This window comes from Takifugu rubripes, chromosome 15, assembly GCF_901000725.2.
Source record: "Takifugu rubripes chromosome 15, fTakRub1.2, whole genome shotgun sequence".
NCBI classification, from domain to species: domain Eukaryota; kingdom Metazoa; phylum Chordata; class Actinopteri; order Tetraodontiformes; family Tetraodontidae; genus Takifugu; species Takifugu rubripes.
Genome location: NC_042299.1, coordinates 7,262,114 through 7,289,878, shown reverse-complemented (window position 1 = coordinate 7,289,878; position 27,765 = coordinate 7,262,114). Strand labels below are relative to the sequence as shown.

The 27,765-nt window shown below is 44.6% G+C and overlaps 2 protein-coding genes across 4 annotated transcripts; both read left to right on the top strand.

The window, feature by feature from the left end:
* The first annotated feature begins 61 nt into the window (after nt 1-61).
* LOC101079462 (glucokinase-like) lies at nt 62-8,712 on the top strand. Its single transcript, XM_003970867.3, has 11 exons — nt 62-138; nt 2,505-2,600; nt 4,543-4,705; nt 4,788-4,936; nt 5,022-5,141; nt 5,563-5,658; nt 6,273-6,372; nt 6,627-6,810; nt 6,899-7,054; nt 7,157-7,390; nt 7,486-8,712. Exons 2-11 carry the CDS (start codon nt 2,541-2,543, stop codon nt 7,682-7,684), a joined length of 1,461 nt encoding a protein of 486 aa, XP_003970916.1. The 5' UTR covers nt 62-138; nt 2,505-2,540; the 3' UTR covers nt 7,685-8,712.
* Nucleotides 8,713-10,790: 2,078 nt separating this feature from the next.
* Nucleotides 10,791-26,562, top strand: LOC101079236 (AT-rich interactive domain-containing protein 5B). Of its 3 annotated transcripts, none has more exons than XM_011611192.2 (12): nt 10,791-10,935; nt 18,044-18,196; nt 18,444-18,551; nt 19,552-19,741; nt 19,811-20,041; nt 20,123-20,229; nt 20,398-20,545; nt 20,705-20,757; nt 21,176-21,273; nt 21,352-21,532; nt 22,004-22,168; nt 22,250-26,562. In XM_011611192.2, the coding sequence occupies exons 1-12, from the start codon at nt 10,915-10,917 to the stop codon at nt 23,411-23,413; spliced, it is 2,619 nt and encodes an 872-aa protein (XP_011609494.2). In that variant the 5' UTR covers nt 10,791-10,914; the 3' UTR covers nt 23,414-26,562. The 3 variants fall into 3 exon arrangements, with proteins under 3 accessions (XP_011609494.2, XP_029704247.1, XP_029704246.1); XM_029848387.1 differs by having other exon boundaries at nt 20,123-20,262; nt 22,007-22,168; XM_029848386.1 differs by having other exon boundaries at nt 20,123-20,262.
* The last annotated feature ends 1,203 nt before the right edge of the window (nt 26,563-27,765 follow it).

The window sequence follows — 27,765 nt, the reverse complement described above, 5'->3', positions numbered from 1 at the left end:
AGATGCACGCGCCTTGCGCTCGAGCCTCGCCCGGCATCCTCCCCGCACGTTACGTCACGAGCTCGTCTTTAAATTCCGATTCCCAAACGCGGCACCCGCGACAGTCTCGGCTACCTCGGACTGGCGGAGGACGCAAAGGTGAGTGAGAGAAAATAGACCCTGTCTGGACGTCTCCGTCCACGGACTGATGCTCGAAACTTTTTACGATTACTATTACACTTTTGAAAAGTGTCTCCAAGGCAACCGGTCCATAATCTGATACTTTTCGACTCTGGGTTCGGTGGGGGCGTGGCTTTCCGGTGAAAGACGGTGGATTAAACTGGTTGTCATTCGGAGCAGCAGGGTGTTGTAAGAGAGGAGGACACACACCCACAGATGTGTTCATTTCTATGGCCCAACCACGGCCAGTAGTTTTCAGAATTACGCAGAATGAGTTGCTCAACCTTCTTTGCAGAAGCTGATTTTATCAATTTTCTTTGTCAAGTAAAGATACTAAGGAAAAGCTGGAGGATGAGAATCCGGCATATCCGGCATTCCAGAAAGTTTAGTAGGAGTTCATTGTGCCCAATCAGGAGATTTTTGAAGTGTCGAGGCCGGCGGCCGTTTCTGCAGGCTGACCTCTGTGAAGTGCACCTTGCTTTCAGAGGGGGTGCTACAATAACCCCCGAGAGGATGGAGATGTGGAACCAGAACAACAGGTCACACCTTGACCTGACCAATTTAACGCTGACGATGGAATAAATGAACAGCTGAAGGTTTAATCTGATCACGATTTGATAAACGGAGCAACATTTACTTGATCTTTACACAGAGATTAAAAAACGGAAGTCTCCTCGAGCAACGTTGCAGCCTTAAGGGAACTTGATGCTATCAGCTCACCAGAAAGCAGATTTAGCAGCAAAGGCTGGTCATGGAGCTAAGTGATCATATTCTCCTAGTTGGCAAATGATGTTTCAAAAATCATGGTCTCCCGATCTCTTTTGAATATCACAATTTTAATTGATTGCCGTCAGCAAAACCAATATTGGTCGAAGGTAAGACCAGGAGACGTAGACGTGGTAAAACAAATATTGAAGCTTTAGCTACCATAAAGTTTGAATGGCTCCTTTAAATCAATGTACACTCTTCCAGTTAGTAATTGAAGCTCTGGGGAAGGTAAAGTGTTCATTTTCACAATTTTTCTCTAAAATTAATCTTACATCCTCCTTTCTCAAGACACTATTGGCTAATTTCTAACTTGTGTGTGTGTACTGATGTGTAGTAACAAGCATCTATAACAGCTCCAACTTAACATTTTTATCTAATCAATCAATCAATCAATCAATCAATCAATCAGTCTTCATTTATATACCGTCTGTTACAATTAAAATTGTCACAAGGTGCTTTCCAGAATCCCAGGGCCAACAGTGGCACAAGCAACAGTGTCAAGGAAAAACTCCCCTTTAACAGGAAGAAACCTTGAGCAGGACCAGGCTCATGTAGGGGGACCCTCCTGCTGATGGGGGGGGGGGGGGGGGGAGGAGAGGAGAGGAGAGGAGAGGAGGGGAGGAGAGGAGAGAGGAGGGGAGGAGAGGAGGAGAGGAGAGGCAGAAGAGAAGAGAGGAGAGGAGAAGAGGGGAGAGGAGAGGAAAGGAGAGGAGAGGAAAGGAGAGGAGAGGCAGAAGAGAAGAGAGGAGAGGAGAAGAGGGGAGAGGAGAGGAAAGGAGAGGAGAGGAGAGGCAGAAGAGAAGAGAAGAGAGGAGAGGAGAGGAGAGGGAGAGGAAAGGAGAGGAGAGAGGAGAGGAGAGGAGAGGAGAAGAGGGGAGAGGAAAGGAGAGGAGAGGCAGAGATCATAAAATAAATCAATTATATTAATTATAATAAACTGTTAATTTTAATCAGTTTAATCAGTTTCAGTTCAGTTTAATCATTAATTGTTGATTTTGCCAATCCCCCACCCTCACACACACACACACACACACATATATACATTTTTATTACATTTATTATTTACATTTCTTTTCTGTGTTGTTTTTAAACTGCTGCTAAGTCAATTCTTTCTTATTTCCTATACTATTTTTTGTAGTTAACAGATTTATATTTCTTTAAAATAACAATATCTAAAAGCTTTGGTAAATTGAGTAAAATATAAATTTTTAACTCTGCTGACAAGGTTGTGTCAGCCGGAGGTTCTTAGCAAAATGGCTTTCAAAGTTATAAATGGATTTTAATTAAAATTTCAGCAAACAATAATTGGGAATGGATGACTGAATTTTGGCGATGATGAGGATTCCTGGAGGAATGCTGACTTTTGAGCATCCAAGTACAGTATCAAAGCCCAGTAGCTTAAACTACTTCCCTTCACGTGCAGATTTACGTGCAGAGTCTCTTTGCTGGCACCACCATCGGGTCGGGGTCGAGCCGCACTTTTGCTCCCTGCTTTCTGGCACATTTTTGTAAATGACTTTCTCAAAAAGGGATGGCAGCAGATGCCATATTGATGTTTTAATTGCTTCCTTTTCCAGAGAACACTGGACACACAGATTTCCACCTGGACCAACATGAACACAGACCGCTCATCGCTGCATCTGGAGGGCATTCCTGCAGACAAACTGATCACGGTACAGGACCCCCCCCCCCCCCCACACACACACACACACACACACACACACACACATCGACTCATGACCTCATGCTGATGAGGAACCTCAGCTGAGGCTCAGAACAGTCATTTGTGTTGTAGAATAGATGAAGTGATAAGATCTGAGTAGAGGACACGTCTGATCTGCCAGAGTCATGATGAAGGTATGAAAATGGCGCCGCCTCCACGGAGGGCAGCGCTGCTGCGAGCGTGTTGGGACAAGAGCCTGAAAGAGAGGAAACATCTGACGCACACAAACTTCAAGTGTTTTGTTTGTGTCCGGACTCATTCCACATGTCCTGAAACGCAGAGGTTATTACTGCTTAATAACTGGCTCAGACAGTTATGTCAAGTGTTACTACTTCTTAATAACACTTGACATAACTGTCTGAGCCAATAATGCTGATGTTGCCAGAGGTTAATGTGAGCATTATTGTATCACCTGCCAAACAGTGTGACTCAATCCATGAATGAGCCAACATAAGTGAACTCTTACAGTGGGAGAGAGGATTAATGGGCTGGTTATAGTGGGAGAGAGGATAAATGGGCTGGTTATAGTGGGAGAGAGGATAAATGGGCTGGTTATAGTGGGAGAGAGGATTAATGGGCTGGTTATACTGGGAGAGAGGATAGATGAACTGGTTATACTGGGAGAGAGGATAAATAGGCTGGTTATAGTGGGAAAGAGGATAAATGAACTGGTTATACTGGGAGAGAGGATAAATAGGCTGGTTATTGTGGGAGAGAGGATAAATGAACTGGTTATTGTGGGAGCTTAATGTATTGGTTTTACTGGGGTAGAGAGGCTAATGGACTATAGTGGGACAGAGAAGATAAACGGACTGGTTATAGTGGGACGGAGGATAAAGGGGCGGGTTATTCAGGGACAAAAAAGTTAATGGACTGGTTATAGTGGGACAGAAATGATTAATTGACTGGTTTTAGTGGAAAAGAAGTACACTAACTGGTTAATGAGGGAGTCAAAATGTTCTAGTTCTACCATAAAAGTTCATCTGGAACTTGAATACAGGGAGATACGACTGTCCCTGAAAGCCTCAGACAAATCCCTCAACACCTCTGCCGGACCCATTTCAGGTTATTACAAATGTTCATGTCTGTTTTACATAAAATTCCATTCACACTGACAAAGGGTTCAGCTTGATTTCAAATAAGATTCAAAATCATCAATAGTTCTTTTCATCTTTTTTATATTTGTGGAGATTGTTGACACAATTCTAGGGTTTTTTAATCGGCAATAATAAGAGAAGCTAAAGCTGCTTTTCACACTGATTCGATTTGTCCCGACTCGCTGCTTCTTCATGAGCAGAACCAAACCCGCCTCTACCTGCTGAATGTTGCCCAACTCCAACCAGAGAGGCTTCACCTCTTTTTTTTATTTTATTGTGAGGTCACGTGACCGCGATGGCTCAACTTGCTCGCTGATTAGTGAAGCCGCTGAGGCTCCTGAGCACTTTTTCCACTTTTGAACGAAGCAGAAAACAGGAAGATAGTTTGAATTGTTCCTGCAGCCTCCAGAGGATCGTAACACGTTGTACCAGGCAGCCAACTTCCTGCAGAACAGGTCATTAAGTACAGTCAGAGGCACCACGTTATCTGTACTTAATGCTGACTTCGTTTAGGTCTAATCTAGAGACCAGAAAGTATTCAAAAGCTGCTTAAAATGCAGTAAAAAATAGAAATTTGCAAAATCTAATACATGTCAGGTAAAGTAGGTATATATACTGTAACACTTACTAGTTGCTTTACTAGTCCTGTAAGCGATGCGTGTTTACAGGCGATGACTGACTGTTGCTATAGTAACAATATACCACGGTGTGCTGTGGCCTATTCCAGCACAGAAATACCTTTTTGAAGGTTTGACTTGAGTTTTAGTGAGTTGTTGAACGTGTGTGTGGGTGCAGCTGCAGGGCTACCTGGAGCCGTTCCAGCTGTCTCTGGAAAAGCTGCAGGAGGTGTCTCATCGGCTCCGGAGGGACATGACCCGAGGTCTGGGGAAACACTCCCACCACAACGCACCCGTCAAGATGCTGCCCACCTTCGTCCGCGCCACACCAGACGGGACAGGTGAGGTCCCTCTGTCACTATACGCTTGTAGTCGTTCTTACCTTCAAGATTGTTGGCTGTAATGACCTCGATCTGATGGCAGAGAAGGGCGACTTCCTGGCCCTGGACCTGGGTGGGACCCACTTCCGAGTGCTCCACGTCCGCGTGGTGGAGGAGGAGCAGAAGGTCCTGAAGATGGACAGTCAGATCTGCACCATCCCAACGGACATGATGCTGGGGCCCGGACAGCAGGTCTGACAGCTTTATTAAAGACGTGCGCTCTTTCATGCCCACACAATGAAGCCGCTCTCTAAACGCTGTCACACCCTGGTCACAGCTGTTCGACCACATCGCAGCGTGTCTGGGTGACTTCATCAGCTCCAGGAACCTGAAGGGACAAACTCTTCCGCTGGGCTTCACCTTTTCTTTCCCCTGTGAGCAGAAGGAAATTGACAAGGTCTCTCTCTCTCTCTCTCTCTCTCTCTCTCTCACACACACACACACACACAAGCACCCACATGCACACACGCACAATCACACACACGCACAGATACGCATGCACGCACGTAGGCACACATGCACACACACACACACCCACCCACACACAGACACACACGCACAGAGACACGCACGCACACACACGCACACACCCACACACACACACACACATACACACACACGCACGCACGCACATACGCACACCCACCCACATACACACACACGCACGCACGCACGCACATACGCACACACACACACACACACACACCAGTACGTTGCTGTTATGTCCTAACTACAAGGACAGTTTTGGAGATGATAATAATAAAGATTGCCAGCTGGAAAAAACAGAGATACAATGTTTTGTGTATTTGTGTCTCCAGAGTATCCTGATCCGCTGGACTAAAGGCTTCAAATGTTCTGGAGTTGAGGGGGAAGACGTGGTTAAGTTACTGAAAGAGGCCATCCAGAGGAGAGGGGTGATTATGTTATTTATTTACTTATTATTTACTTTGGAGATTCAGTTCAGTTAAATTAGAACAATGGAGACCGAGTCTTCACTCAGCTGGTTATTAACATTTGTCTCTACTCCATATTTTGTCCCCTGGTTCATCTGGTTTGCGTCCTTTGTATGTTGTTTGCAAGGCAAAAGAATAAAGGTGTCAGGTTACAGTCGTACAGGGCAGAAAAGAAAGAAAAGGTTCTTTTCCTTCAGGGTCGGGAGTCTATCCGATACAACACGCTGATGAGTAAAGTAAAACCAGTAGTCATTGAAAATGAATGGACTTTTGTTTAGCATGCTGAATGAGAGTTTCTCAGGAAATGGGGGAACTTCCGACAGCCTTTTGTTTCCCAGAATGCACCTCAGAACGTGGGCGTGGCCTTGATATCATTTGTCTGAGTGGAAGAGCCAAGGAATCGGTCTTTCCTCAGAGTTCTGTTTTTGCTGACTAAACAGATTTTTTCCCCCCGGGTGGATGTTGCAGGATGCACTTACGACTTTTGACAATTTCTTTGTCAGCAGTTGGTTTTACTGTGCAGTTCATAAACAGAAAGGATGTTAACGCGTGTGTGTGTTGCCGGGTCTGTGCAGGACTATGAGATCGGAACAGTTGCCATGGTGAATGACACAGTCGGTACGATGATGAGCTGCGGCTACAGGGACCAGAGCTGTGAGATCGGGATGATCATCGGTAACTAGGAAAAATAACATGCATTCTAACGTAAAAACAGCATGTCGTCACCACAGAGACGAGGAACACCTTTTCACTGCTTTGACACTCTCACACTATTATAGCAAAGCGCTAACCTCATAAATTTTGCCGCGAGGCCCCGACAGTACAAACACTTTTGAATTATTCCAGAATTGTTTGTGATGCAATGGGTTGAATGAGCTGATTGAAACAGGTACGTTTGACTGGACTGTTGTTTGTCTTCTTCTCAATAGGGACGGGGACAAACGCCTGCTACATGGAGGAGATGAAGAACGTGAAGCGTGTGGAGGGCGAGGATGGCCGGATGTGTATCAACACAGAGTGGGGCGGCTTCGGTGACGACGGCTCCCTAAAAGACATCCAGACTACGTTTGATGTGATGGTGGACGAAGCGTCCGTCAATCCCGGTGTCCACATGTACATACGCCTGCTCTAAACCGAAGATTCTTCCTGCTTCCTGTTACCTTGAAATGTAACCTTGCTCCTTCGTGGTGGCCTCCTGTAGCTTCGAGAAGATGATCAGCGGCATGTATTTGGGGGAGATCGTCCGGCTGCTGCTGGTGAAGCTGACGGAGGACAAGTTCCTGTTCAGCGGACAGGCCTCCGAGACGCTGCTGATGCCAGGCTCGTTCGAGACCAAGTTCATCTCTGAGATTGAGGAGTGAGAATCAAGCGTCATTTATCCCTTCATATCTGCAGTTTAAGGGCACCGCCGGGAATTCGACCCTCCTGACCCCCTCTTGTTTCTCATCGTTCCTTTCAGAGAGGAGCACAGTTTGGAAAATGTTGAACACATCCTGACCAAGTTGGGTCTGAAGTGGGACGAAGTCGACGCCCGCGTCGTGCGAGTGTGCTGCGACACCATCTCCTCTCGCTCCGCTCGTCTCTGCGCCGCCGCCCTGGCGGCCATCACCAATCGTATCCGCAACAACAGGAAGTTGGGCCACCTGAAGACCACTGTCGGCGTGGACGGGACGGTTTACAAAAAACATCCCAAGTAGGTAGATGAGGGCAAAAAGACATGAGAGAAGGTCACATGTTTACACATTGTGATGGAGGATTCCTAATAATGTTAATTTATAATGTGCGTAGTTTCGGCGAAGAGCTCCAGGCCACGGTGCGCCTCCTCGCCCCCGCGTGTCACATCACCTTCATGGTCTCTGAGGATGGCAGTGGGAAGGGTGCTGCCATGGTAACGGCTGTGGCGCAGCGGCTGGCCCGCCAGTCCCGGTTGTTAGAGGACAGCGAGGGTGAGGATGAAGAGGAAGAAGAGGAAGATGAGAACAATTGACGATGCTGCTGCGTGGACCATAACAGTTCTCGTTTAATTTTGACCCTGTTCTGCTTATGGGAACAGTATGCAACATTTTACTGGCTACAAAAGGGAGAGTTTGGTTTTACATTTATTATTGAGTTTATACTGAGTTTCAGGTTCATTATTCTCCTGATAAACGTTAAAACAGATTAAAGGTAAAAAAAAAAATCATCACTACATTGTAATGATTTGAGAAATTACATATACTGCGGTCAGCCACCAGAGGGAGCTCGCGTGTTGTCGATATTTTGATGGGACTTTATGGAAAATTTGTGATAATTATTTTATCGGTGATACCAGAATCCACCTCAGTATTTTAATACGCTCCTCATTCATAATTACAAAAATGCATGTTTTTGCATTTATATATCTTTATTGTACTGTGCTGAAGCCGGGGGAGTTGATGGGGTAAAGTCTGTTTTTACTGTTTTTATACTTGTTGATCTTTTACCTGTGAGGTTTCTGCAGTCAACTCCAGAGCCGCTGCTACTCCTCGAAATAACCTGAAGAGGGCGCTGCGGTCTGGTTCAAACCTGCAGATTAAGCCGCCTGTATCTGTACTCTCTACATGCCGTTGTATTAGTTACAGAAAGCTATATAATGGACGACTGATTGGCAAACAATGCTCACAGACATCACGGTGTTAAAAGTGCAAATTATTTTTGAAACATAAGCTTACATGTTGATTTTTGCTGGTTAATCAATTATTGCATCACACCTACACTCAATGTTCAGATGTGAAGGTTATTATGATGACCGATGCGCCATAAATATGTTATTTTAGGTTAACCATGAAACAATGTTCCCCTCAGTTGTTTTTCTTTGTTCTTTTAGTTGGTAATTAATAACGGTGCGTAATTATGCCACTGGCGCTACCCTGCGGCCAAAGTGAGCCGCTGCCTGGTGTGATATTTGTGCAACAAATGTCAAAATAACGTTTTGTTGCAACTCTATGGTCGATTGAATTTCCATTTCCGGGAATAAAATAATCTGTCTAAAGCCCATTGAAGCAATATTACTTTTGGTTTGTTATGACTGACGGCTGAAAAGATCAGTTCTGACCTTTGTGACTTTATTTTCACACACTTACTCCAGTCAGGGCTGTCAGAACGGGCGTGCATAACCTTTAAACGCAAACTGGCCTATTAACGACAGCACAGGCTGATTGCATCTCATCTTTGAGCTTGACAAAAGCTGGAAAAGCGTGTTTTCGTTTCAAGTGTGCTCGCGAGTGTTGTGGGGGAGGGGTTCAGCGTTTTGGAGGTCCAGCCGACTTCCCCTCCCCACGGGTAGAAGCCTTTTATATCATCCTCACACGGGAGTCTCAACAAACCTCTGGAAAGGGAAATGGATGGGATCAATCAAATAAAAAAAATCTCCTGGGGGCATTTAAAGTCACCTCTTTTAAACATGGACACCTTACATTTCACATTCTAAAACCAGGCGCTGGTGACATCTTGTTATGACTGGTATGACTAGAGGGTAAAGTCACTTTCAGTTTTGTTATTATTTCCCTTAGTTTACACTCAAATCATTACAAAAAACAAGCTATAAATGATTAATTTGTTTTAGCTTTCTATATTAATCACTGCTGTTTTAAACCGGGGCTTTTTGAAACAGTTTGGCTCTTTTTAGGAGCTTGCGCACATCTGTCCTGTGAAAATTGTGATTTTTTTAGCTGCAGGTTCTCAACATGACCAGTAGGAGGCGCCGCTACCCCGTGAGCGACTGTGACTGCAGAGGAAGAGGAGGTGCATCGAGTTGTCATGACAGGAGCTTCATTTAAGAGGTCAGATGATGGAGACCATGTGGAAAACATGATGGAGATCAGACCTTTCTCTTTAGATTTTCATGTGAGCCTGGTTACGTTTGTGTGTTTGTGAGTGCGTGCCTTTTTTTAAAACAAGATTCCCAGAGTTTTTTTCACCTTTTCAGATATTTAAATTACATTTTATATGTGTTGACTCATTTTCTATGCATAAATCAAAAAATTATCAAGTGTTTTGTAACAAACACTCGGAGACCTCCTGGGATTTCTCACATTTCAAAGATGAATCCATCAAATAATATCTATATATATTTAAAAAAGCATGAATTCCAATATGCATTTCAACAAACATTTTGGGGTCTTAATTCAATTAATTTAGCAGTTTCTGTGAAATTTGGCCGCATTTTCTGCAGCTATGAAAAGAGAAAAAGTGTTCTGATTTAATTGTATGACTAGATGTTTCTCCATGGCAACAGATACTAAGGCTCATGGGAATTTTAGTATTTAAAGCTGCCTGCTTTATCAGAAAGAGAGATAACCTGATTTATTGAGAGGAGGTGATGAAATACGCCGTACTAGCAATGTTAATGCAAAGTAAGACAGAAATGTTAGGCAATCCAGGCAAACAAAAATGCTCGCCAATTCTATTATTATCAGAATAAAAGAACTTCTGTTGCAACTCCATTATATTGACCAAACTGAAGCCTTTTATATTGGAGCTGAAAGGATTAATTCAGTGAAACTGCGACATTTAAACTAATCGCTGAAAAGAAAGATGCCCTGAATCCCATGACACTTCAGCAAATGTGAGCATATTCACTCATTAGTGCAATATCACTTCTATCACCTGCTTCTGGAATTAGACGCAGCTCCAACCAGAAGTTCATTAGCTTTATACTTCCTACAACATAAAATACTTTCTACTCCTGCCAAAATCCTTTATTCACCATTTCACAGAGCATGTTTAACACGTCATATATAAATAAATAGTTATGTCATTTTCCCGGGGTACATCCAAGCCAAACGTCTTCAGAGGTTGACGTTTAACTTAACGCAAAACTGACTAACAAACAGACAAAAGTGGTCAGTCTCGGTGAGTCTTTAGGGCTGTCCGAGCCAAACAATGGTCATTTATTTTGGTGTTTTAGTGACAATTTTTGGGGAGAGGGGGGGGGGGGGTGAGATTTGGGCTCTAGGCCACGCCCACACGTAAAGCTCGTGTCAGTCGGAAGTACGTCACATCGCTGAAGCTAAAGATGCTTTAGCTATTTCACTATTAAGTTGTACTCTGTGGCAAACTTTGGCCACACCCAGATCCTGTCCTATTTCTCCCTTTTTTTTTTTTTTTTTTTCGTAAACCCGGTGCGTTTGTTTGTGTGTCGGCGAGTCCCGGCGGTGTAACCGGAGAGGGGCCTCAGAGAGGGAATGCAGGACTGCAATGGAGCACAATGCAATACAGGTAAAGCCGATATAATTTCAAATAAATGTCGGTTCCCGGAGCTCCGCAGACGCGGCTCCTCTCAGCCGATGACGGGGGAAATATTTAAAACCGCCCGGCTGTGCTTTTTAAAGCCCCAAACGGCCTTTTATTTCATTTACTTTGGCCGGGTGGTATTGATTGTTTTCTCATATCAAGCAGGCAGCCAGAGTTGCTCCGACTGCATTTACAACTTTATTCAGCCTGGCTCAACTTTTTCAAGGAGGGGGGGGAGGTTGGTGGGAAATAATGGCTGATATTTCTGCTTTTGTTGGGGGAAAGCTGTCGGCGGCGACGCCGAGCTGTCTCCTGCCGCGGCACCGGAGAGGCAGCGGCTGAATTCCAGTTTAATATTTCTGATATTTTCGCCGCGTTAATGATTAATTTCTTTGTGTGTCGTGTCGGCAGCCCCAGCTCCTGCCATGGCTACCAACCCCCACCCGCACCCGCAGCCTTTTCCCCGAATTAAAAAAAAATAAAATCATAAAAATATTAAAATATTTCCTCGCCGCTCGCACGGCTGAAAATATCAGGAAACTTTTATGCTGCTCGGCTCCTTCAACACAAAAAAGAGAGAGAAAGAGAAAGCTCGCAGCGACGCGCAGCATCGACATTTTCTCCTCAAATGGAGGCAGGCTGAAATTAAATTTCGACATAATATTTAAGGTTGAAAATGTTTGTTTTTTTTTCTGGGCCGAGACGAGGTGGAGCAACAGTGGTGTTATAATAGGAAGCATATTGATATTGTGATCAAATCCCTCCCGACATTTTGTCTCCGGCGTAATTACCACAGTTTAAGGAGGAATGTTAATATTGTGTTTGTGAGAGGAGGAAATATGGAGTTTTTGTACTTGGAATGAGGAGGATTAATCCTTCCCAAAGCCCACAGGAAATAATCCACAGCCGTGGCAGTTTAATGGAAATGTAAAGCAACATTTCATCCAGACCGCACATGTGTGGTGGGGGTCTGTTTTCACAAAATATCTGATTAAATATTAATTTATTGCAGCATTGAGATATTAACCCCCCCCCCCCCCCCCCCCCCCAATTTCTAAACTTGTGGGCTTTTGAAAGAAATAACCGGATATAGCCAAGGTCAACACTGCAGGCTGTTTAGGTGCTTTTTAGTGTCTATTTAGACGTTTTCTTGGTAATATTGGTCAGTGATTTTTTTTTTTTTTGCCCTCTCGTCTTCCTTCCCCTTCTGTAAACTGTAAAAAAACAAATGTCACTGCATTATTCCCAGAAATATCACGAGAACTGACGTAGGCTGGGTGTAGATTAAGGGTTTCCATCTTAAATTCTTCTGTGTGTGCGTGTGTGTGTGTGTGTTCACATGTTGGGCTGCCTCACTGCTCAGATTATATTATGTGGCTTTTTTTATTTTCCTACCTCTTTTCCACCACTAGGGCTCTTGTTGCTGCCCTCCCCCTGCAGACTGATGTTCATATAACGCTTCTATACTGCATAATGGCATGTTTATGACTCTATACCCGCCTGATTGTAGTGTTTATCCCATGTTCTCACTGTAATTAAGTTAAATATATGTGTAATAAACATTCTGGGGTTTAAGTCTGCCATAGAAGCTAAATAGCGAGGTGATCTAATTTATATTTTCTTTTGTCTTTCGGTTGTAAATGATTTATTGATTGATTTGTTGAGGAGAGAAAGGCATCCATCGGCTGAAATGTGGTTATTTACAGGGGAAACGGCGTTGTTCACTTCTCTGTTCCTTCTCCGTTTGTCGAATGTTTGTCTCTTTCCAACCAGCGGTGCCACAACATACCTTCAATCAATATTTTGCCAAGTTTCATGGCAAACAAACCAAAATGACCGAGATATCGGGAGAATTCAACCACTAAATTATTTCTTAAATGTTTATTGAGCTGTTTGTTTTATGATTAGCTAAATATTTAATTAATGCTGGAGGAAATTCAAGCCTGAAGTAGTTTAAACACCACATTCAAAGGCAAACACATGCTAATACAAGCATGTGAGAGATAAGCCGACCAAGGGGAACATTTGGAGGATTTACATGGACTAAAAACATGTTAGTCATTTAAAATGAACAGTTTCTGTCCACTCAATACTCATTAATACTATCAATAGAATACAGCCTGGAAAAACAGAACTGACACTAAAACAGTTGTTGTCGCCTTTATTCACACCGTTTATTTCATCTTTTTATGACTGGAACCTTTATTGAGAGGGGAAATCAAGAGGATTATGGTTCTTAGGAGATCTAGAATTCATTTCATTTATTTTTTTGGCTTCAGATTTCAAATCTGGTGGATAATTTAGACACTTTCCATTCTTCCAAAAACATCTCCAACTTATCTGCTTGTAAAAAGATAAGAATATAACAATATTAATGTTGCACCAGTAGCGAGCACGGCTGTGAAGGTCAATCATGCTTTGATTTAAGTTGGGCCTATTTGATGTCAACCAAAGATCAAATTCATTTTTAGGCTTCCTAAATTGGGACTTATCAACCGTTACTATTTCTGTGGACATAAATCAATGCTACCCCCCCCCCCCCCATACATTAAATGTGATGGCTTTCAGGGGACGTTTCTGATCTCTTCCATTGTTTTTATAAAGACATATATAAGCGGACCTCACGTTTGGTGATTATGCTGTGATGATTTGAATTCATGGTCTGGATATAGAACGTCCCCATTTAACATAATCGCTCGCATTTCACACAGCTTTTGACTGTTTTAGTGCCGAAATGGTTCCACGTTTCAGTGAAACTCGGAGTTTTCACATGATGCTAAATAATGTATGTAAATACGCATTATTTTTTCAGTGCTGCAGAAAATAAATATTTCAGTGTATTTATATTGGCTATGGGCACTTTTCAGACAAACTTTAGATCGTTTAGATCGGTGTGGTGACTCTTATCATTAAGACACATCATCTTCGGTGGCTGCAGTGAATATTTAATGAAGATTCGACCCCATCGGGTTCTCATATTGTTCTGAAAGGAATCTTTGCTGCATCTTTTTACTCCACACGCATCGATATGGAACCTTTTGAATGTCATTTTAACATTGCTGCAAAGTTTCCGCTGGTTGGTGCTTCTATAATTTCACTTCCTTTAGCAGTGAGGAGTGTTTGACATTCAGCAGCGACCTTGTCTGTCAGAGCGCCGCTATCGTCCCGATGTTCCCCGGACGCAACCTCGCCATCCTTATTATTTTGTGTTCTTGCCGTTCCCGTTCTCCCCTTCCAGGGTTTTTTTTGTTCCCACCGCGACTGTGTGACGCAGTCAAGCTTCGCTGTCATCGACGCCGCTGCCTCTTTTAGCAGCGCTGATATTAATGCTGCTGCTGGCTTCTATATGTGTATTCGCTGCTGTGACATTTATTCAGTATCTTTCTAAAAATTGATCCTGGGCCTGCTGCAGCTGGTCTGCAGAGCCAGAGTGGTGGGAAGGGGGGGGGCTCTGCCTGTGGGGGAGGGTGGGTGCTGGGTGGGGGTTGTGGATGATCAACACAGGAGCAAGAATTTTGAGAAAAGTCTGCATTTTAGCAGCTGACAGACAGGGAGGCAAACAGCACTAACTGGAGAATACTGATCTGCTTTCCAGGAGGTGCTTGAAAGTCCTGGAACAAATGCCGGGCACATTTATTTATTTCTTACTCTTCTCTCAGAAGCAAATGAGCAACAGCTACACACAACCACACCCTCGGGCTATGCAGGAGGATTAAAAAAACCCAACAGAATACACAGAGATTATAATCATCAATGACGTAGCTGCCTGCTTTATTTTATGTCAGCAAATTGATTTTTCACATACAGATAGCTACAGTTCCTTATTTATTACAGGGTGATAGAGCTGCTCTTTATTAATCCAGAAATGTCGAAATCCAGATTTGTAAGTCAGATTTTGTGCAAGTATACCTTAAATTGTGTTGTAGTGAGTTTCCAGTTGAACCAGATTTCCTCGCTGGCTTTAAATCAACCCTAAGCTTATTGTCAAAGCTTGATTACTGCGGCTAAATTGATCATTGTGACATTGTCTTATTTATACTTTCAAATTCTTTACAATAAAGATTCCACATTCATGAAAAAGCACCTCGGTGCATGTTTAATCAAATCAATAAAAACCGGCACCAGTCTTTCATTACCTGACATTAACTACGCTCAAGCTAGTGCTACTATATCTTTAATAAAGCTCTTTTCCTCCTTTAATCAAAAGTTTAGAACTTTATTCCTCTTTTACAGTAAAACTACTCTTGCATCATCGGTCGTTCCGTGACCTTTGTTTTTAAACAGTAAAGAATCAGAGCCAGGAAAGGCCAGGTGGCTTTAATTGTAATTCCAAATATCGCAGGAGCCGACACCTTTTATTTACGCTAAACAATGGTGAGAAAGGAGCAGCCTACTCTGGTCTGTGGACCAGTGCTCCCACAAATGTAGGCGTGATGAGTAAGACACACAAACCTGACTGAAGCCAGCTAGCAGAAGTGGAAGCTAGCGTGATTCCTTTGGGTCCTGTCAACTTTTTTATATCCAACAGAATGTGGGCGTAGCAAAGCTCCGGATCCAATATGGCCGCCCGCTGTTCCCCTGACAATGGTATTTGTTAAAAGTTTAGCCCAAGTTAGTTAATTAAAACACAACCTGAAGTGCTTTATTTTGATGTTTGTTTTATAGACAGGAAGGATTGTGTTTTAAAGGGAAGTTGCATTGACATTGAGAAGTTGGCGTGTTTAATGCAACATATTAGAATGGAATAAAAGAAAAAAGCATCAGCTGTGCTGCAACAATATACACATTTCTTTTTGACGTAAGATTGTGAGATTCTTATTTGCTACTTAGCGATGAACAATTCTGATGATGTAAAACAAACTTTTTTCTGATTTTAGCCTCTTTAGTTAACGTGTAGTTTAACTGCGTTTAACAAAATCTGTTAAGTGTTTCAAATGTTCCAAATAAATTGAATAAAATACAAAATAGATTCATAAAGCAATTAAAAAATAATGTAAAAAAAAAGTCAAACATTTAGTAGCTAATGTTTCTTTTTCGGCACTCTTAGAGCTGCGTGTTTGAGCCTTTGAACATTTGGGTGCGTGGCGGCGCTCAAGGTCCGCCTAATTCATTAAACTCACAAACGCACTGAGCATTGGCTGTTTTTGTGGGTCAGGCCTGCGACACATCTGCAGCTTAAACAAGCACAGAAACTCCAGCAAACTCAGCACGTTAAATAAGAACAACTAAACAAAGCATGCATGCGTCATTTTGGTGGCAAAACAAACACTTCTGATGTCCCGACTACTGCAGAATTGTTTTGTTTTTAAATATTTACCACTATTATTTAAATGATTATATCTTTTTTGATTTACCTGCACTGCATCATTTGTAAGTTTTAGAAAAGCAAAGTTTTTAGTTTTGATGTTGTCTTTAGTAGAAAAGCCCAAACCTTGTAACCTTGTGTATTAAACTTAAAAAACAGGTTCTCTGACCTGTAAGACAAGTAACGCAAAAGGTGGATGTAAAAAAAAAGCAGCTATCATCGCATCAGTGATGCACTTCCTGCAACAGGTCAAATGTTCTGAAAAATAACGTAACATAATCGCATTAAATTCACATTTTGGACTTTCTTCTTAATGCTGCTTTGCTGCTGTCTCAGAGTTTAGGGTTGCCTTTTTTTCTTTTAGAAAAAGGTTTTATTGCTTCTTTTCTGCTTCATTTTATTCAACAAAGGAGCCATTATTTAAAACGACTCGCCGGAGCACAAATCTGCCCTCTAGTGTATCCTGATACACACACTGAAGATTGAACAGAAAGTTCGATCCAGGAAATGAATGTATCACAAAATTAGCTAGATGGGAGTTCAACCGCCGGTACGTGTCTCTTTCTGAACCTGAGGCCCACTGGGAGACGAAAACACACATACATAATGAGTGAAGGTTAGTCCCAATGCTGAGAATCACTCTTATCAGGCAGGAAGTGCTGGATTTAAATTTAGTGTCAGGGATTTGGCCTTTTAGATGGAACAAATGTGGTTTGTGTGTTCGATGGCAAATGTTGGTAGTGGAATTGATCTGATCCACATGTTTTACTGCCCCCAACCTGCTCTAAAATAATGGGAATTAAGGTTTAACCCTGAATAAGTGCTAAACATACAACGGAGATCCTCTTATTCTGAAAGTTCTTTACTTGCACAGGTTAAATGTAGCTGAGCAACCACAAGATTTACCTTCATTAAAGGTCAAATTTCAATCATAAATATGTAAAATCTGAAGTGTTTCTGTAGTGAAGTCAAAACTGAAGTCAGAGTTGAGAGGCTCGTGCCCCGTTTGTGGACTCCACCACGTTTAAGTTGACAATTTCAATCCTAATCACAAGACGGAACAGTCCAACAAATCCAAGAACGTTGCTGATGCAGAGCCCGGAAGTTTGTTCAGCACATAGATATAAACGATCTCCTCTGGTGGAAAGAAACCACACCAGCAACTGGAGCTTGACGGTTGAGGATTAGTGTCGCAACAATTTCCAAAGCACGTCGAGGGCGCCCAGTTGCTGATGAGCAGCTCAAATAATGTTAAATGAATGCAGTTTTTTAGGCTTTTTGATGGAGTTGCTGTTTCATGCACTAATGAGTTCAGCCTCGTGCTGCTTGTACACGTTGGAAAGGCAAGACTGTCAGATATGTGGTTGCCTGAGGAGGATTCAGTAGAAAATGCGGGGCGAACAATCCGCGGTATTTAAATGTTCATTCTGTTGTTGCAGTCGGTATTTCAAACCTTGACAGAAGATTTATCTCCTGATCACAGATATTAAGAATTATTCTATCAAACAGTTCAGTTGTGTTTAATTTTACACTGTAAATGTGGAGCAATTTGGTTTTTAAAATGGGTACATTTATCAAGTTAATAACATTTGTGTGATGAATGTGAATATGGACAGTCTGTTTAACTGTAGTTTGTTACTTAATAAGAAAGTTTCGCCCAACAGTGTTGCACCAGGGACTTATTTCAGGCGGCAGCCATTGAATGCTTTTATTTTCTTAACTTCCTGTTCCTGTGGGGTGACTGAGGGAGCTGCTCCTCATCAGTGTGCGTTGTTTTCTCTCCACCAGTGTTCGGGTGCTCCCTCCTGCCAGCGAGGCAGCTATGCCTTCTACAAGTCTGTCAGCAGCAGAGTTCAGCCCGACGGGCCCCCCCAGCTGTGGAAGCTCGGGGAGTTTTACTTTATCCGCTGTGGGCCTCAGGATCCCGTGTGCATCGCCGAGGTCGGATAAACGCTTCTCTGCTCCAAACCCAGTTAAACACACTAACACAACACATAGATGTAGTTAAAATACATTTAATGTTTCACTTTGTTGAGACTTGACTGGTAAAATATGGGAAATGTCCCTTTAATTCAATGGAAACATGCAAAGTTTAGTGTTTTTTTTGGTTTTTTTTCTCGGTAAAGCAACCAGTTTACCATCTGAGAAGTAGAATAAATGAATAAAATTCCCTTTTTTCCATCCGTAGGTGACTTTACTGTGGGAGGACAGGACGCAGCGCCACCTCCTGGCTAGCACTAGACTCTACTTCCTGCCCGAGGACACGCCAAAGGGCCGGACGCGAGAGCATGGAGAGGTGGGCCGCTCCACACCCGACTCTGTTAATGCTAAACTAATACGATTTGCCTGAATCTAGCTGGTTTGAAGTGATAAAGAGCTCACATCAGGCTGTTAAAGAAGAGTTGGGAGGGCACAGCAGGGGGCGGGGGGTGGGGGTTGGGTCACAGCTGATGAACCGGGATGGAAACTTCATTAACTTTACAACCAGGAAGTGAATTCACTGGTTTGTCCTGGGAGAGCATCACTCTGGAAATGTGCCTCTTTTCTGTGGATTTGATAATTAAATTGTGTGTATTAATATTTAACCAGCTCCTCCGTGGAGCAGTTGGCTGAGCGGGGGCCATTTTTCTTCCACTGCCAACTAATTCAATTTTAATCTTTAATAAATGAAGCATTACAGAGGCCTATAGAGCAGATATCAGTTACATCCACATGATTAGATTAAATAAGATGAAGCAAGTCCTTGATTGTAATTAAGTAATAAATGTGTAATAATGAGAAACGCGAGCGTACAGAACATCAACATGCTGCTCAAAGATGTTTAAACCTGATTAAACCGATTTGATTTCCTAAAAAATGTGTCTTAAAAAAATAGCGAGCACTAAAAATCTCCACTTTTAAACCAGAACATTTCCTAAATTCAGAACAAAGATTGAACATGAGTCAGTTTCAATATTTACTTTGGCCCATAACTTGTTTCAGATGTCAGATCGGCTCGTAAATGATTCTGAACCTTTCGTAACTTTATTGAAATCCACTCGCGCAACACTTTGATTGCGACACGCCATTGATACATTGACGGTAAATAAGGTGTTTTATTTGGAAAACATGCAGGAAAAGGCCGTTCAGAGCTGGGAAACGGGTTTGCTGTTCATCCGTTTCTGTCCTCGAGTCATAACGGCTCAAACACATTTCCTGACATGACATGCAACCATCAATATCGCCGATACGATCCGTATCATAGAGATCACGCTGTGGTTTTACTGTAGTTGATGGCGAACGTTGTGTTTGGTCAGGACGAAGTTCTGGCGGTGTCCAGGAAGATGGTGGTGCGGGTGGAGGATCTGGTGCGGTGGTCCTGCGTGCAGCCGTCCTGCTGGAGCCGCCGCGTGAAGGCGGCGAGCTGCGGGACCAACGGCATCCGCAGGTCGCCGCAGGCTGAGGACAGCGGCGGCGGCGGCGAGCTGCTCAAAGACAAAACCGAGAGTAAGAAAAAGTTGATTGACCAGGAAGTCCCGGTCCAGACTGGGGATGTTAACCGGCTCTGTCTGTCAGATGACCTGGCGGGGAGCAACGGCGTCAAAGTCCTCAGCTACCCGCAGTATTGCCGCTTTCGCTCCCTGCAGAGGCGCATCCTGGACAGTGCCAGGGGCCCGGGGCTGCAGGACCCCCACCTGCTGGCCCTGGGGGGTATCAAAGCTCTGCCCAACACCCGGCTGATGTACTGCCGGGACACGTTCAGCCACCCGGCTCTGGAGAGCAGCACCGAGTTCTCCTGGCAGTTCAGTGAGTCTGAATAAAGTCGGCTGAATAAAGATTAAAGCTCCGTTGCAGATTTAAGTGGTTTTTGCTTGGCTGACCCGGCAGGATGCCCCTCTCTCAGTCTCCGAGGGCGGCCTCGCAAGCGCCGGGGCCAAGACGACAAGGAGTCCCCGACATGCACTCAGTCAGAGTCCTGGATCGAGAGGATGAAGGTTGTTTTTCTTCTCTACATTCCTGTTTGTGAGGCAGGTTCAGAGTTCATTGTAGTTTGTGTGTTGTCGCCAAGGTCGCCAGCAATTCTCCTGGAAGCCTCGACTTCTCTGATTTAATCAGGGGTTTGGGTGCTTCCTCCACTAACCTTTGTCCCTCCCTGCCCCCAGGAGAACGTGATGGGCAGCGTGGAGGCTGGATGCGAGGGCGGCTGGCTCCCTCACCCCGAAGAGCAGCTCTTCCTCGATCAGCTCTATGCCTTCATGGACCGCCAGGGCTCCCCCATCCACAAAGTCCCTCACCTGGGCTTCAAAAAGAGTAGGTTTCACTGTCAGAACGGAGCCGCCGAGGCAAGGGGATAAAGGTGCAGATGTTTAAAACCTCCTGCTCGAGTCCTGTTTCACACTCCAGCTGTTTGTGCTGTATATTCATGTTTTTGCCTCCTGCCTGAGAGTGTCGTCTCCTCTCTGTCCGCAGTCGACCTCTTCCTCATGTACTCTGTCGTGAAGCGACTGGGAGGCTACAGAAAGGTAAAGCAGTCACCTCACCCTGCCGTATTTATTTGATTTCTCATTCGGGTTGTACTGAGGGAGTTACCATGGCGACCGCCCGCCCGACACAGCCTCCTGTTGGCAGTTTAACCGTTTCCTTGCTGGCGTTTATACAAAAGTTTAAATGATTTGTTCGACTGCTTCTGCAGTCTAAACCCACTCGGAATAATGATCAGAAGAGGAGCTTGGGGGCTCATCAGCTTGTCGAGACCCTGTGCGCTGGTCACTGCCGTCATGGTTCACTTGCACAGCGCCCTCTACTGTATAGCAGCGGGAGGACCGTTTGTGTGTACTAATCAATAGTAACTTGGTCTTGCTGCTTTCACTTTGTAATAACAGCATTTTTCCATTAAATGATCAGCACTAAACATTAAACAGATCATTTCTGCTGATTCAGGTGACGTTGGACCGTCTGTGGAAGGTGGTTTATAACGAGCTGGGAGGTTGTCCTGGCAGCACCAGCGCGGCAACCTGCACAAGGAGGCACTATGAGAGGTGAGAGGCAGACCCCCCCCCCCCCCCAAACAAAAGCCAGTCATTTAGTCGTGTTATTGATCCATCCCTCCATCCCAGGTTAATGCTACCTTACGAGGAGCACCTTAGAGCGGGAGGAGCGGAATTTAAAATCCCGGAATCTCCGTCACTCCCTAAAGCCAGAGGGATCAGAGGAAGGAAGCCACATCCCAGAGGCAGGAAACCAGGAGCTAAAGCCAAGGAGAAGAGGATCACGACTCCTGCAGCTTCTCCATCAGCTGTAAGTGTCTGCTTATCTGTGACAACGTCTCTATGAGCTCACTTACACGACACCATGGACTCGTTTTTAGAGTAGCTACAGCAGCGGGAAGCAGGAAGTTAGCTTTCGGGTCAAAACGCAGCGCCCGTACCTCCTATCTCAGTCCTGATATTTCGGTGATTGAGGCTGTAAATAAGCCCTGGATGGTTTTTTATCTGCTCCGGAAACATTAAACCTCGTGCAGATGTCTGTCCATCCGTCCAGTTATGATTCAGATACATACACATTTCTTTGTACCCCTGGGAACGGAAACGTTCCTCGTTGGTTTTGTCATGTTGAAGGAAATTCTCTTTGCCACAAGGTGCAGAACTATTAGATGGTGTTTCCCGTCGACTTCCACTTTCTGTTCTAAACCACATGCAGAAAACGCTAACCGAAAAAATCCCCACGCACATTTAAGAAGTGAGACTGACCTCGGCTCCTTCCTCCCAGCAGGGGGCGCTCGCGAGCAGCCAGGCGACGGCGAAGCGAGGCCGCGGCCGGCCGCCCGGCACTCGCAACAAGACCACGCTGATGGCGGAGGCCAAGCTGTTGTCTCAGCAGCAGATCAAAGCCAAAGCAGCAGCCGAGAGTCCAGTGAGCAGCGGCACAAACAAGGTAACGTTGCGCCTCGGTTGACGACGGGACCTTTGATCTTTCGTGTCACATGACCCGTCTCTCCCTCCTCTTCCTGTGCAGCCCATCCAGCCGGCGATCCTCCCCATCAGCATGCCCCTCACCCCGGAGCTGTCCCCCCTGTCTGCCACGATGCTTCCCTTCCAGCCAAAACCAAAGGAGCTGAAAACGGACCTGCTGGACCCTGTGTCCCCACCCCCCGCGGGCTTGATCCTCTCCGCCTTCCCTCGCCACTTTGTGGGTGGGTCTTTAGGTGGCTTCAGTCCCATCAAAGGGGTTTGTCCACTGGACGTCTTCAAAAGCCGCATGAGCCTCCAGAGGAATCTAGAGAGCCCAGCTCTGACGCCTCAAGACCCGGCCAAGCACCTCCCCACCATCTACACCCTCCAGCCGACCGGTGGAAGCCCGGATACACCGCGTACGGGTCTGGACCAGACCCAACCACAGCCTCTGTCCCACCAGAAGCATAACGAGTACTCTGGCTGTAACGCGGAGGACGGAGTCCAGAAAGCCGGCAACCGGGACATCAGGAACCGGCCCCTTCTGCCCCCCCTCAGGGTCCTCCCTCTGAATCTGGACTGCAGCGTTCAGGTGAACCAGCTGATGCGGACTCGGCTGGGCTCGTCCCAGTTCCAGACCTTTACCCGCCGCCTGTCGGAGGCTCTGTCCCAGGACCTGGGCGCCAAGCCCCCCTGCGCTCCCATCACCCCTCCCCCCGAACAGGCGCTGCCGCTCAACCTCAGCAAACGCTTCACGACCAAGAGGCCCGGCGCCCCTGACGCAGGGGACCCGAGTCCGGTAGCCATGGTCGGAAACGAGGACCAGCCGTCATCCAAGAGAGCCAAAACCGGCTGCCCGGCGCAGGCCGAGGACTTCGGCCAGCGGAGCCTGTCTGCGTCTGCGGGGACCGGAGGAGCGGGACAGAACATGAAGAACCAGGAGGAACCCGCGGACCTGAGCTCCCCCAGCAGGATCAGGGCCTTCCTACTCGGCTTGCCGCCCTTCCAGGTGAAGTTTGAGGAGGATCTGAATGGAACACGATTCGGGAAATTACTTGCACCGGGATCTAAAGTGGAACCTCAGAGGACCCAGAGCGAGAACGCGGAGGGAATAGTTGCAGTCAGGCCAGAGCAGGTGGAGGTTGCAGAAACTGAGATGAGCAACAAACGACAGAAGTGTGAGCAGGAGGAGAAGGAGCCTCTGAGCCCTCTGGTCCAGCTGAGCTGAAGAGCCCTCCAACGTTAGCGCGTTAGCATCATTGGTATTTGCATTCTGTGACCAGGCCCGGAGGGGGGAGTTCTCCGTCTGGAACTGGTTTTGATTCCAGCTCAGGTGAAACCTGAACAGAGTTGGGCTGTTTGCTATCTTTGTGTTTCAGAACACATAAACTCCTCATCACGTGCTTTATTTCCTGCTTTTCATGTTCCTCATTTCTGATGGTTGATCGGCCTCTATGGAGAAATATCGAAACCAGGACTTCTGACGACGGCACATCGGCTTAATTTCTGATTTCTTTCTCTTTAAGATTTAAAACCATGAAAGAAAAGAGCAAGGACTCTTGAACACTGCCATAATCCTCCATAACACTATTAACCCCACTGTTCAGTGTAGCGGTGGAACGCTGAAGAAATATCCAGAAATATTCCAGCTATGGGTGATGCTATGCATCAATTAGCATCTAGCGTGTACTGTAGTTCGGTAGATTTGATCAACAAATTGTGCTCTACTTCTGTAGAGAGATTTATTTTCTGCTAAAAGCGTCTAGCTGGTCTCCGGAGCTCCTCACTCTTCATTATAGATCGTTAAGTGAAGCTTCTGTAGTCCTGCTCGTTAGCTAAAGTGATATAAAGTTTTTGTACACATACGTGCCTTAAAAGTCGGCGATCTGTTTTCATCGCTGGCTTCAGATCCAGTTAAAGTGATACCTCGGCGTTCCCGTTTTTAGGAGTCACGGCATCAAAACATTGACGATGTTGAATGTGAAGTCCTAACTGACCTATTTTTGGGATTCACAATCAGGCTAGATTTAAATATTAACCTTTAAAGAATTGTGCCTTGTCGAGTCATCGCGTTGCTAAGCAGCCGCTCGCAGGTCTGTGCTGCTGCTGCGCTACCGGACCTGAAACCAAAACGCCGTTCTTAGAAATCCAGCTTGTCGCTAAGCTAACGTAGCTCTGAATCAGAGTGTTGCACAAGCTGCAGAGATCTGTTGCGATGACGCCAGTTTAGCCAAAATAAGAAAAGTCCCAAAGCCGAAAAAGAAACCGTCAAGGTATCCCTTTAACTGCTGCCTTCCGACTCTGCCGCAGACTTGGGTTCACATTTGCACACCTACTGTACCTCTTTGTGTTGACGTCTCCGTATTTCTACTTGCCAACTTGGATTGGGCCGTAGGGGAACCAACTACGGCGCCGCCTCTTCACACGTAGCTAACGCCATATCGCCTGTTGTCCTCCGCCGTTATGCTGCAACAGCTTTTCATCAAGTCGGATTCAATCCAGCCATGGACGTATTTTAAAGATCTCCTTTATGACTTGTTCTGAAATGGTGTGCGGGATCTATTTTCCCTCGCGTATGAATTGTGCGTGAATGACAAAAGATTTGTACGCCGGCCCCAGCCGGGGCAGACGAACCAAACTCATCCAGGCCTTAACGTTTTTGTTCTCTGAAGACGTCGGAGCTCCTTCATGGTGTTGCACACTTAGATTTACTCTCAGACCACCAACGGAGTCACAGAAATCAAGATTGTAAAAACGAAAGGTATCTTGAGTAAATTCAACACGCTGCCATGTGATTTCTCTGCCTCCTGATCAACACCTAAATATACGGTGAAAATCCAGTGTTTTTATTTTTATTGTGTTGTCTTTTGTAAACATTCGTGGCTCTTTGGGCTGTTTTGCAGCTCCACACCAAAAAAGGTCCACTTTCTGCTTCATGTCTGTTGTTATTGTTATTTTCCAGGGGATCAGGGTCTGCAGTTTTTAAAAGACAGAATTATGTTCAATGTTTGGACTGGGTGGGGATTAAAGTGCCCCCATTCTACATCACATTTTAGAATTTTTTTTTTGGTATGTTGAATTGTGATGAATAGGCAATAGATGTACAGGTTTTATCAGGTAATTTAACGACTTAAATTATTGTCAGGTTTCTAGTCGCAGTGCCGGTAACGGCCCCCAGGGGCAGCACCGAGCTGCAGACGTTAAAACTGTAAAATGAACGTGTAACACCATGAACGAGTGTCTTGTACGTTCGCTCAGCACTGGGATGATCCCAGTCCCACCACAGCTCCGACTGGACCAGTTTTATTTCTCCTGATCCTTTTGCCTTTAATTCTTTTTTGCATGTTTTTTTTTTTTTAATGTTCAAGATGCCACCGAGGGTGGGGGGGGGGGCACCTTCTAGTTTAGAGATGAATATGTTAAACCAGTATGAGAGCTGTTTAGCCCTTTTTTTTTGACTGTTATTTAAGCTTTAGTTTGTAAAGTCTCCTTTAGGTATAATAACCCTTTTAACTGCTAAGAGTTAAAGTTTTAAAGTTTACATTTTTTTGTTATGCATGTTCAGATTTGTTATATTCAGTGTTTTGCACGCCACTGCAGCATCGGTCACAGTTGGCTCTGCTCGTTTCTGGAGAGTAATTCCACTTTAAGTGCCTGATACTCACGAGTCAGAAAACCAGCGTGAGGAGAGTTGAACTGCGGAGCCTTCGCGCTCCAACCTTAAACCGGTTAAAGCGACAGCATTCATGAACATGATCAAAGTTGGCAGAAACCAGGTGCTGCGTGCAATATTTTGATGCTGGGACAGGTTTTTGCTCCTGCGGCTTCTCACAGGCGTTAGCGCTCAACGCCATGCAGCCAATAGCAGAGGGTGCCATTTAATACTGAGGTCAGAGGTCAACAGGGCAGCGCGACCAGTCATATTGGCGTAGATGCTGCATTAACATAAGATAGCAAAATATCTTTTATCTTGCTCTCAGAAATTGAAAAAGTCTATCTGAGAAGTGATAAAGTTGTGAGACGCAGTCGGGAGGTTAAAATGTTGCACGTAGCCCCGTGATGGACGATGAGCGCCTGTGAACGTCCTTCATGTCCTACTGTGATCGGTCACGTTTTTCTCTGTTTTTCTGTCTGTCGATCAATGTTAAAGCAGCCAAACGCCTCAGACTGGCCTCTGAGCACCTCAGACAGCCGCTGAGGCTTCAACTTGAACGGGAATTAAACGTTTTGGGGGGCTTGAATAGGTGTGATTTGACTATTCCAGATCAGAGCGCACACTCCAGTTCCTTTATTTTTCTGTAAGTGGTAAACCGCCATCATGTCAGGTACCATTCCATTTAAACACTGTATATTTATAATAAAAGTTATCTTAATAAATCCAGAGTTGTGTCTTAAATATTCAGACTGTAAAATCCAGTCAGGAAATCGTAACTCGTTCCATTCATATTGGAGGAATGAGGAAATAAGGCTCCTCTGGCATTAATGTGGTTTTTTCCAAGTGATGAATGTATTCATTTATAAGAGATAATTAGTTTTTACGAGTTAAATCTTTGATGTTGTAGTTGCAATTTTGACCAACAAAGGGAGGGAAAGATCTGAAATGGATCCTGGAGTGTATTTTATTTCAATCAATCAATCTTTATTTATACAGCGTCTGTTACAATCAAAATTGTTTCTAGGTGCTTTACAGAATCCCAGAGTTTCCCAGGGAAAAACTCCCCTTTTCATGAATACACATTCAATTCTGAAATTGGGAAATGCCAATTTAATTACAGAAAATTTGTCATATTTGAATAATTCTCTTAAATCTGACTCAAAGTAAATTACTGTGCTTCCCGTTCTGGCCACTAGGTGGAGGCAAAGATCTGATAATTGAAGAAATCTAAATCTGTATACATTTTAGAATTATTTGTACGTTTATTGTATTTATTATTCGTTTGTTGCCATTACTCTTCATTCTATCATTACTTTCATTTTAAGATGGAACTGTTCGCATATCACATTATTTTTTTCAATATAAAGCCACCCTCTTGGTGCAGAAAGGGAAAGTTTGCAGTAGATAAAATCAAAGGGGAACTTCCTCATGGCTCAAGAGTGAATCAGAAATGTGCCCGACTTTGATTTCCTGGTTTTCTGCTCTCGGCGTCTGAAGGTAAACATGTTATTCTGAACTCTGAGAGTCCTGAAAATGTCACAATACAGAAAACATTCATTCAAGCAAAAACAACCCCGACCCAAACACGGGCTGAGTTCCTTCCTCTGCACAGTCTTGGTTCTTCAGAAATGTGTAAACATTCACACCAAAAAGGAAATGAACACATTCCTCAGTCTGCTGCAGAATTCTGCCTTTTTCATCTGGATTCCTGGATATTAAAATGATCAATCTCTCAGAATAAGATGAGGATTTTAGACCAGTCGGACCCATCGGGACCCATCGCTCTGGGCTCAGTGTTGGGCTACAACCCCCCAAGATTCTCTGTACACATCGTCATGGCAACATTTCTGCTCTCATGGAAGCTGTAAAGGTCCAAGTTTAATATTTTGGGATTCAGGAGGGAGGTTAAATGTCTGGTTTGACCT

Excerpts from the sequence above, each read along its gene's own strand:
- LOC101079462 (XM_003970867.3), top strand. The coding sequence starts at position 2,541 with ATGAACACAGACCGCTCATCGCTGCATCTGGAGGGCATTCCTGCAGAC. Across the intron at positions 4,937-5,021 it reads TGCTGGGGCCCGGACAGCAG|CTGTTCGACCACATCGCAGC; the intron begins GTCTGACAGCTT and ends CCCTGGTCACAG. Across the intron at positions 5,142-5,562 it reads AGCAGAAGGAAATTGACAAG|AGTATCCTGATCCGCTGGAC; the intron begins GTCTCTCTCTCT and ends TTGTGTCTCCAG.
- LOC101079236 (XM_029848386.1), top strand. The coding sequence starts at position 10,915 with ATGGAGCACAATGCAATACAG. Across the intron at positions 18,552-19,551 it reads GGACGCGAGAGCATGGAGAG|GACGAAGTTCTGGCGGTGTC; the intron begins GTGGGCCGCTCC and ends GTGTTTGGTCAG. Across the intron at positions 20,263-20,397 it reads TCTACATTCCTGTTTGTGAG|GAGAACGTGATGGGCAGCGT; the intron begins GCAGGTTCAGAG and ends CCCTGCCCCCAG.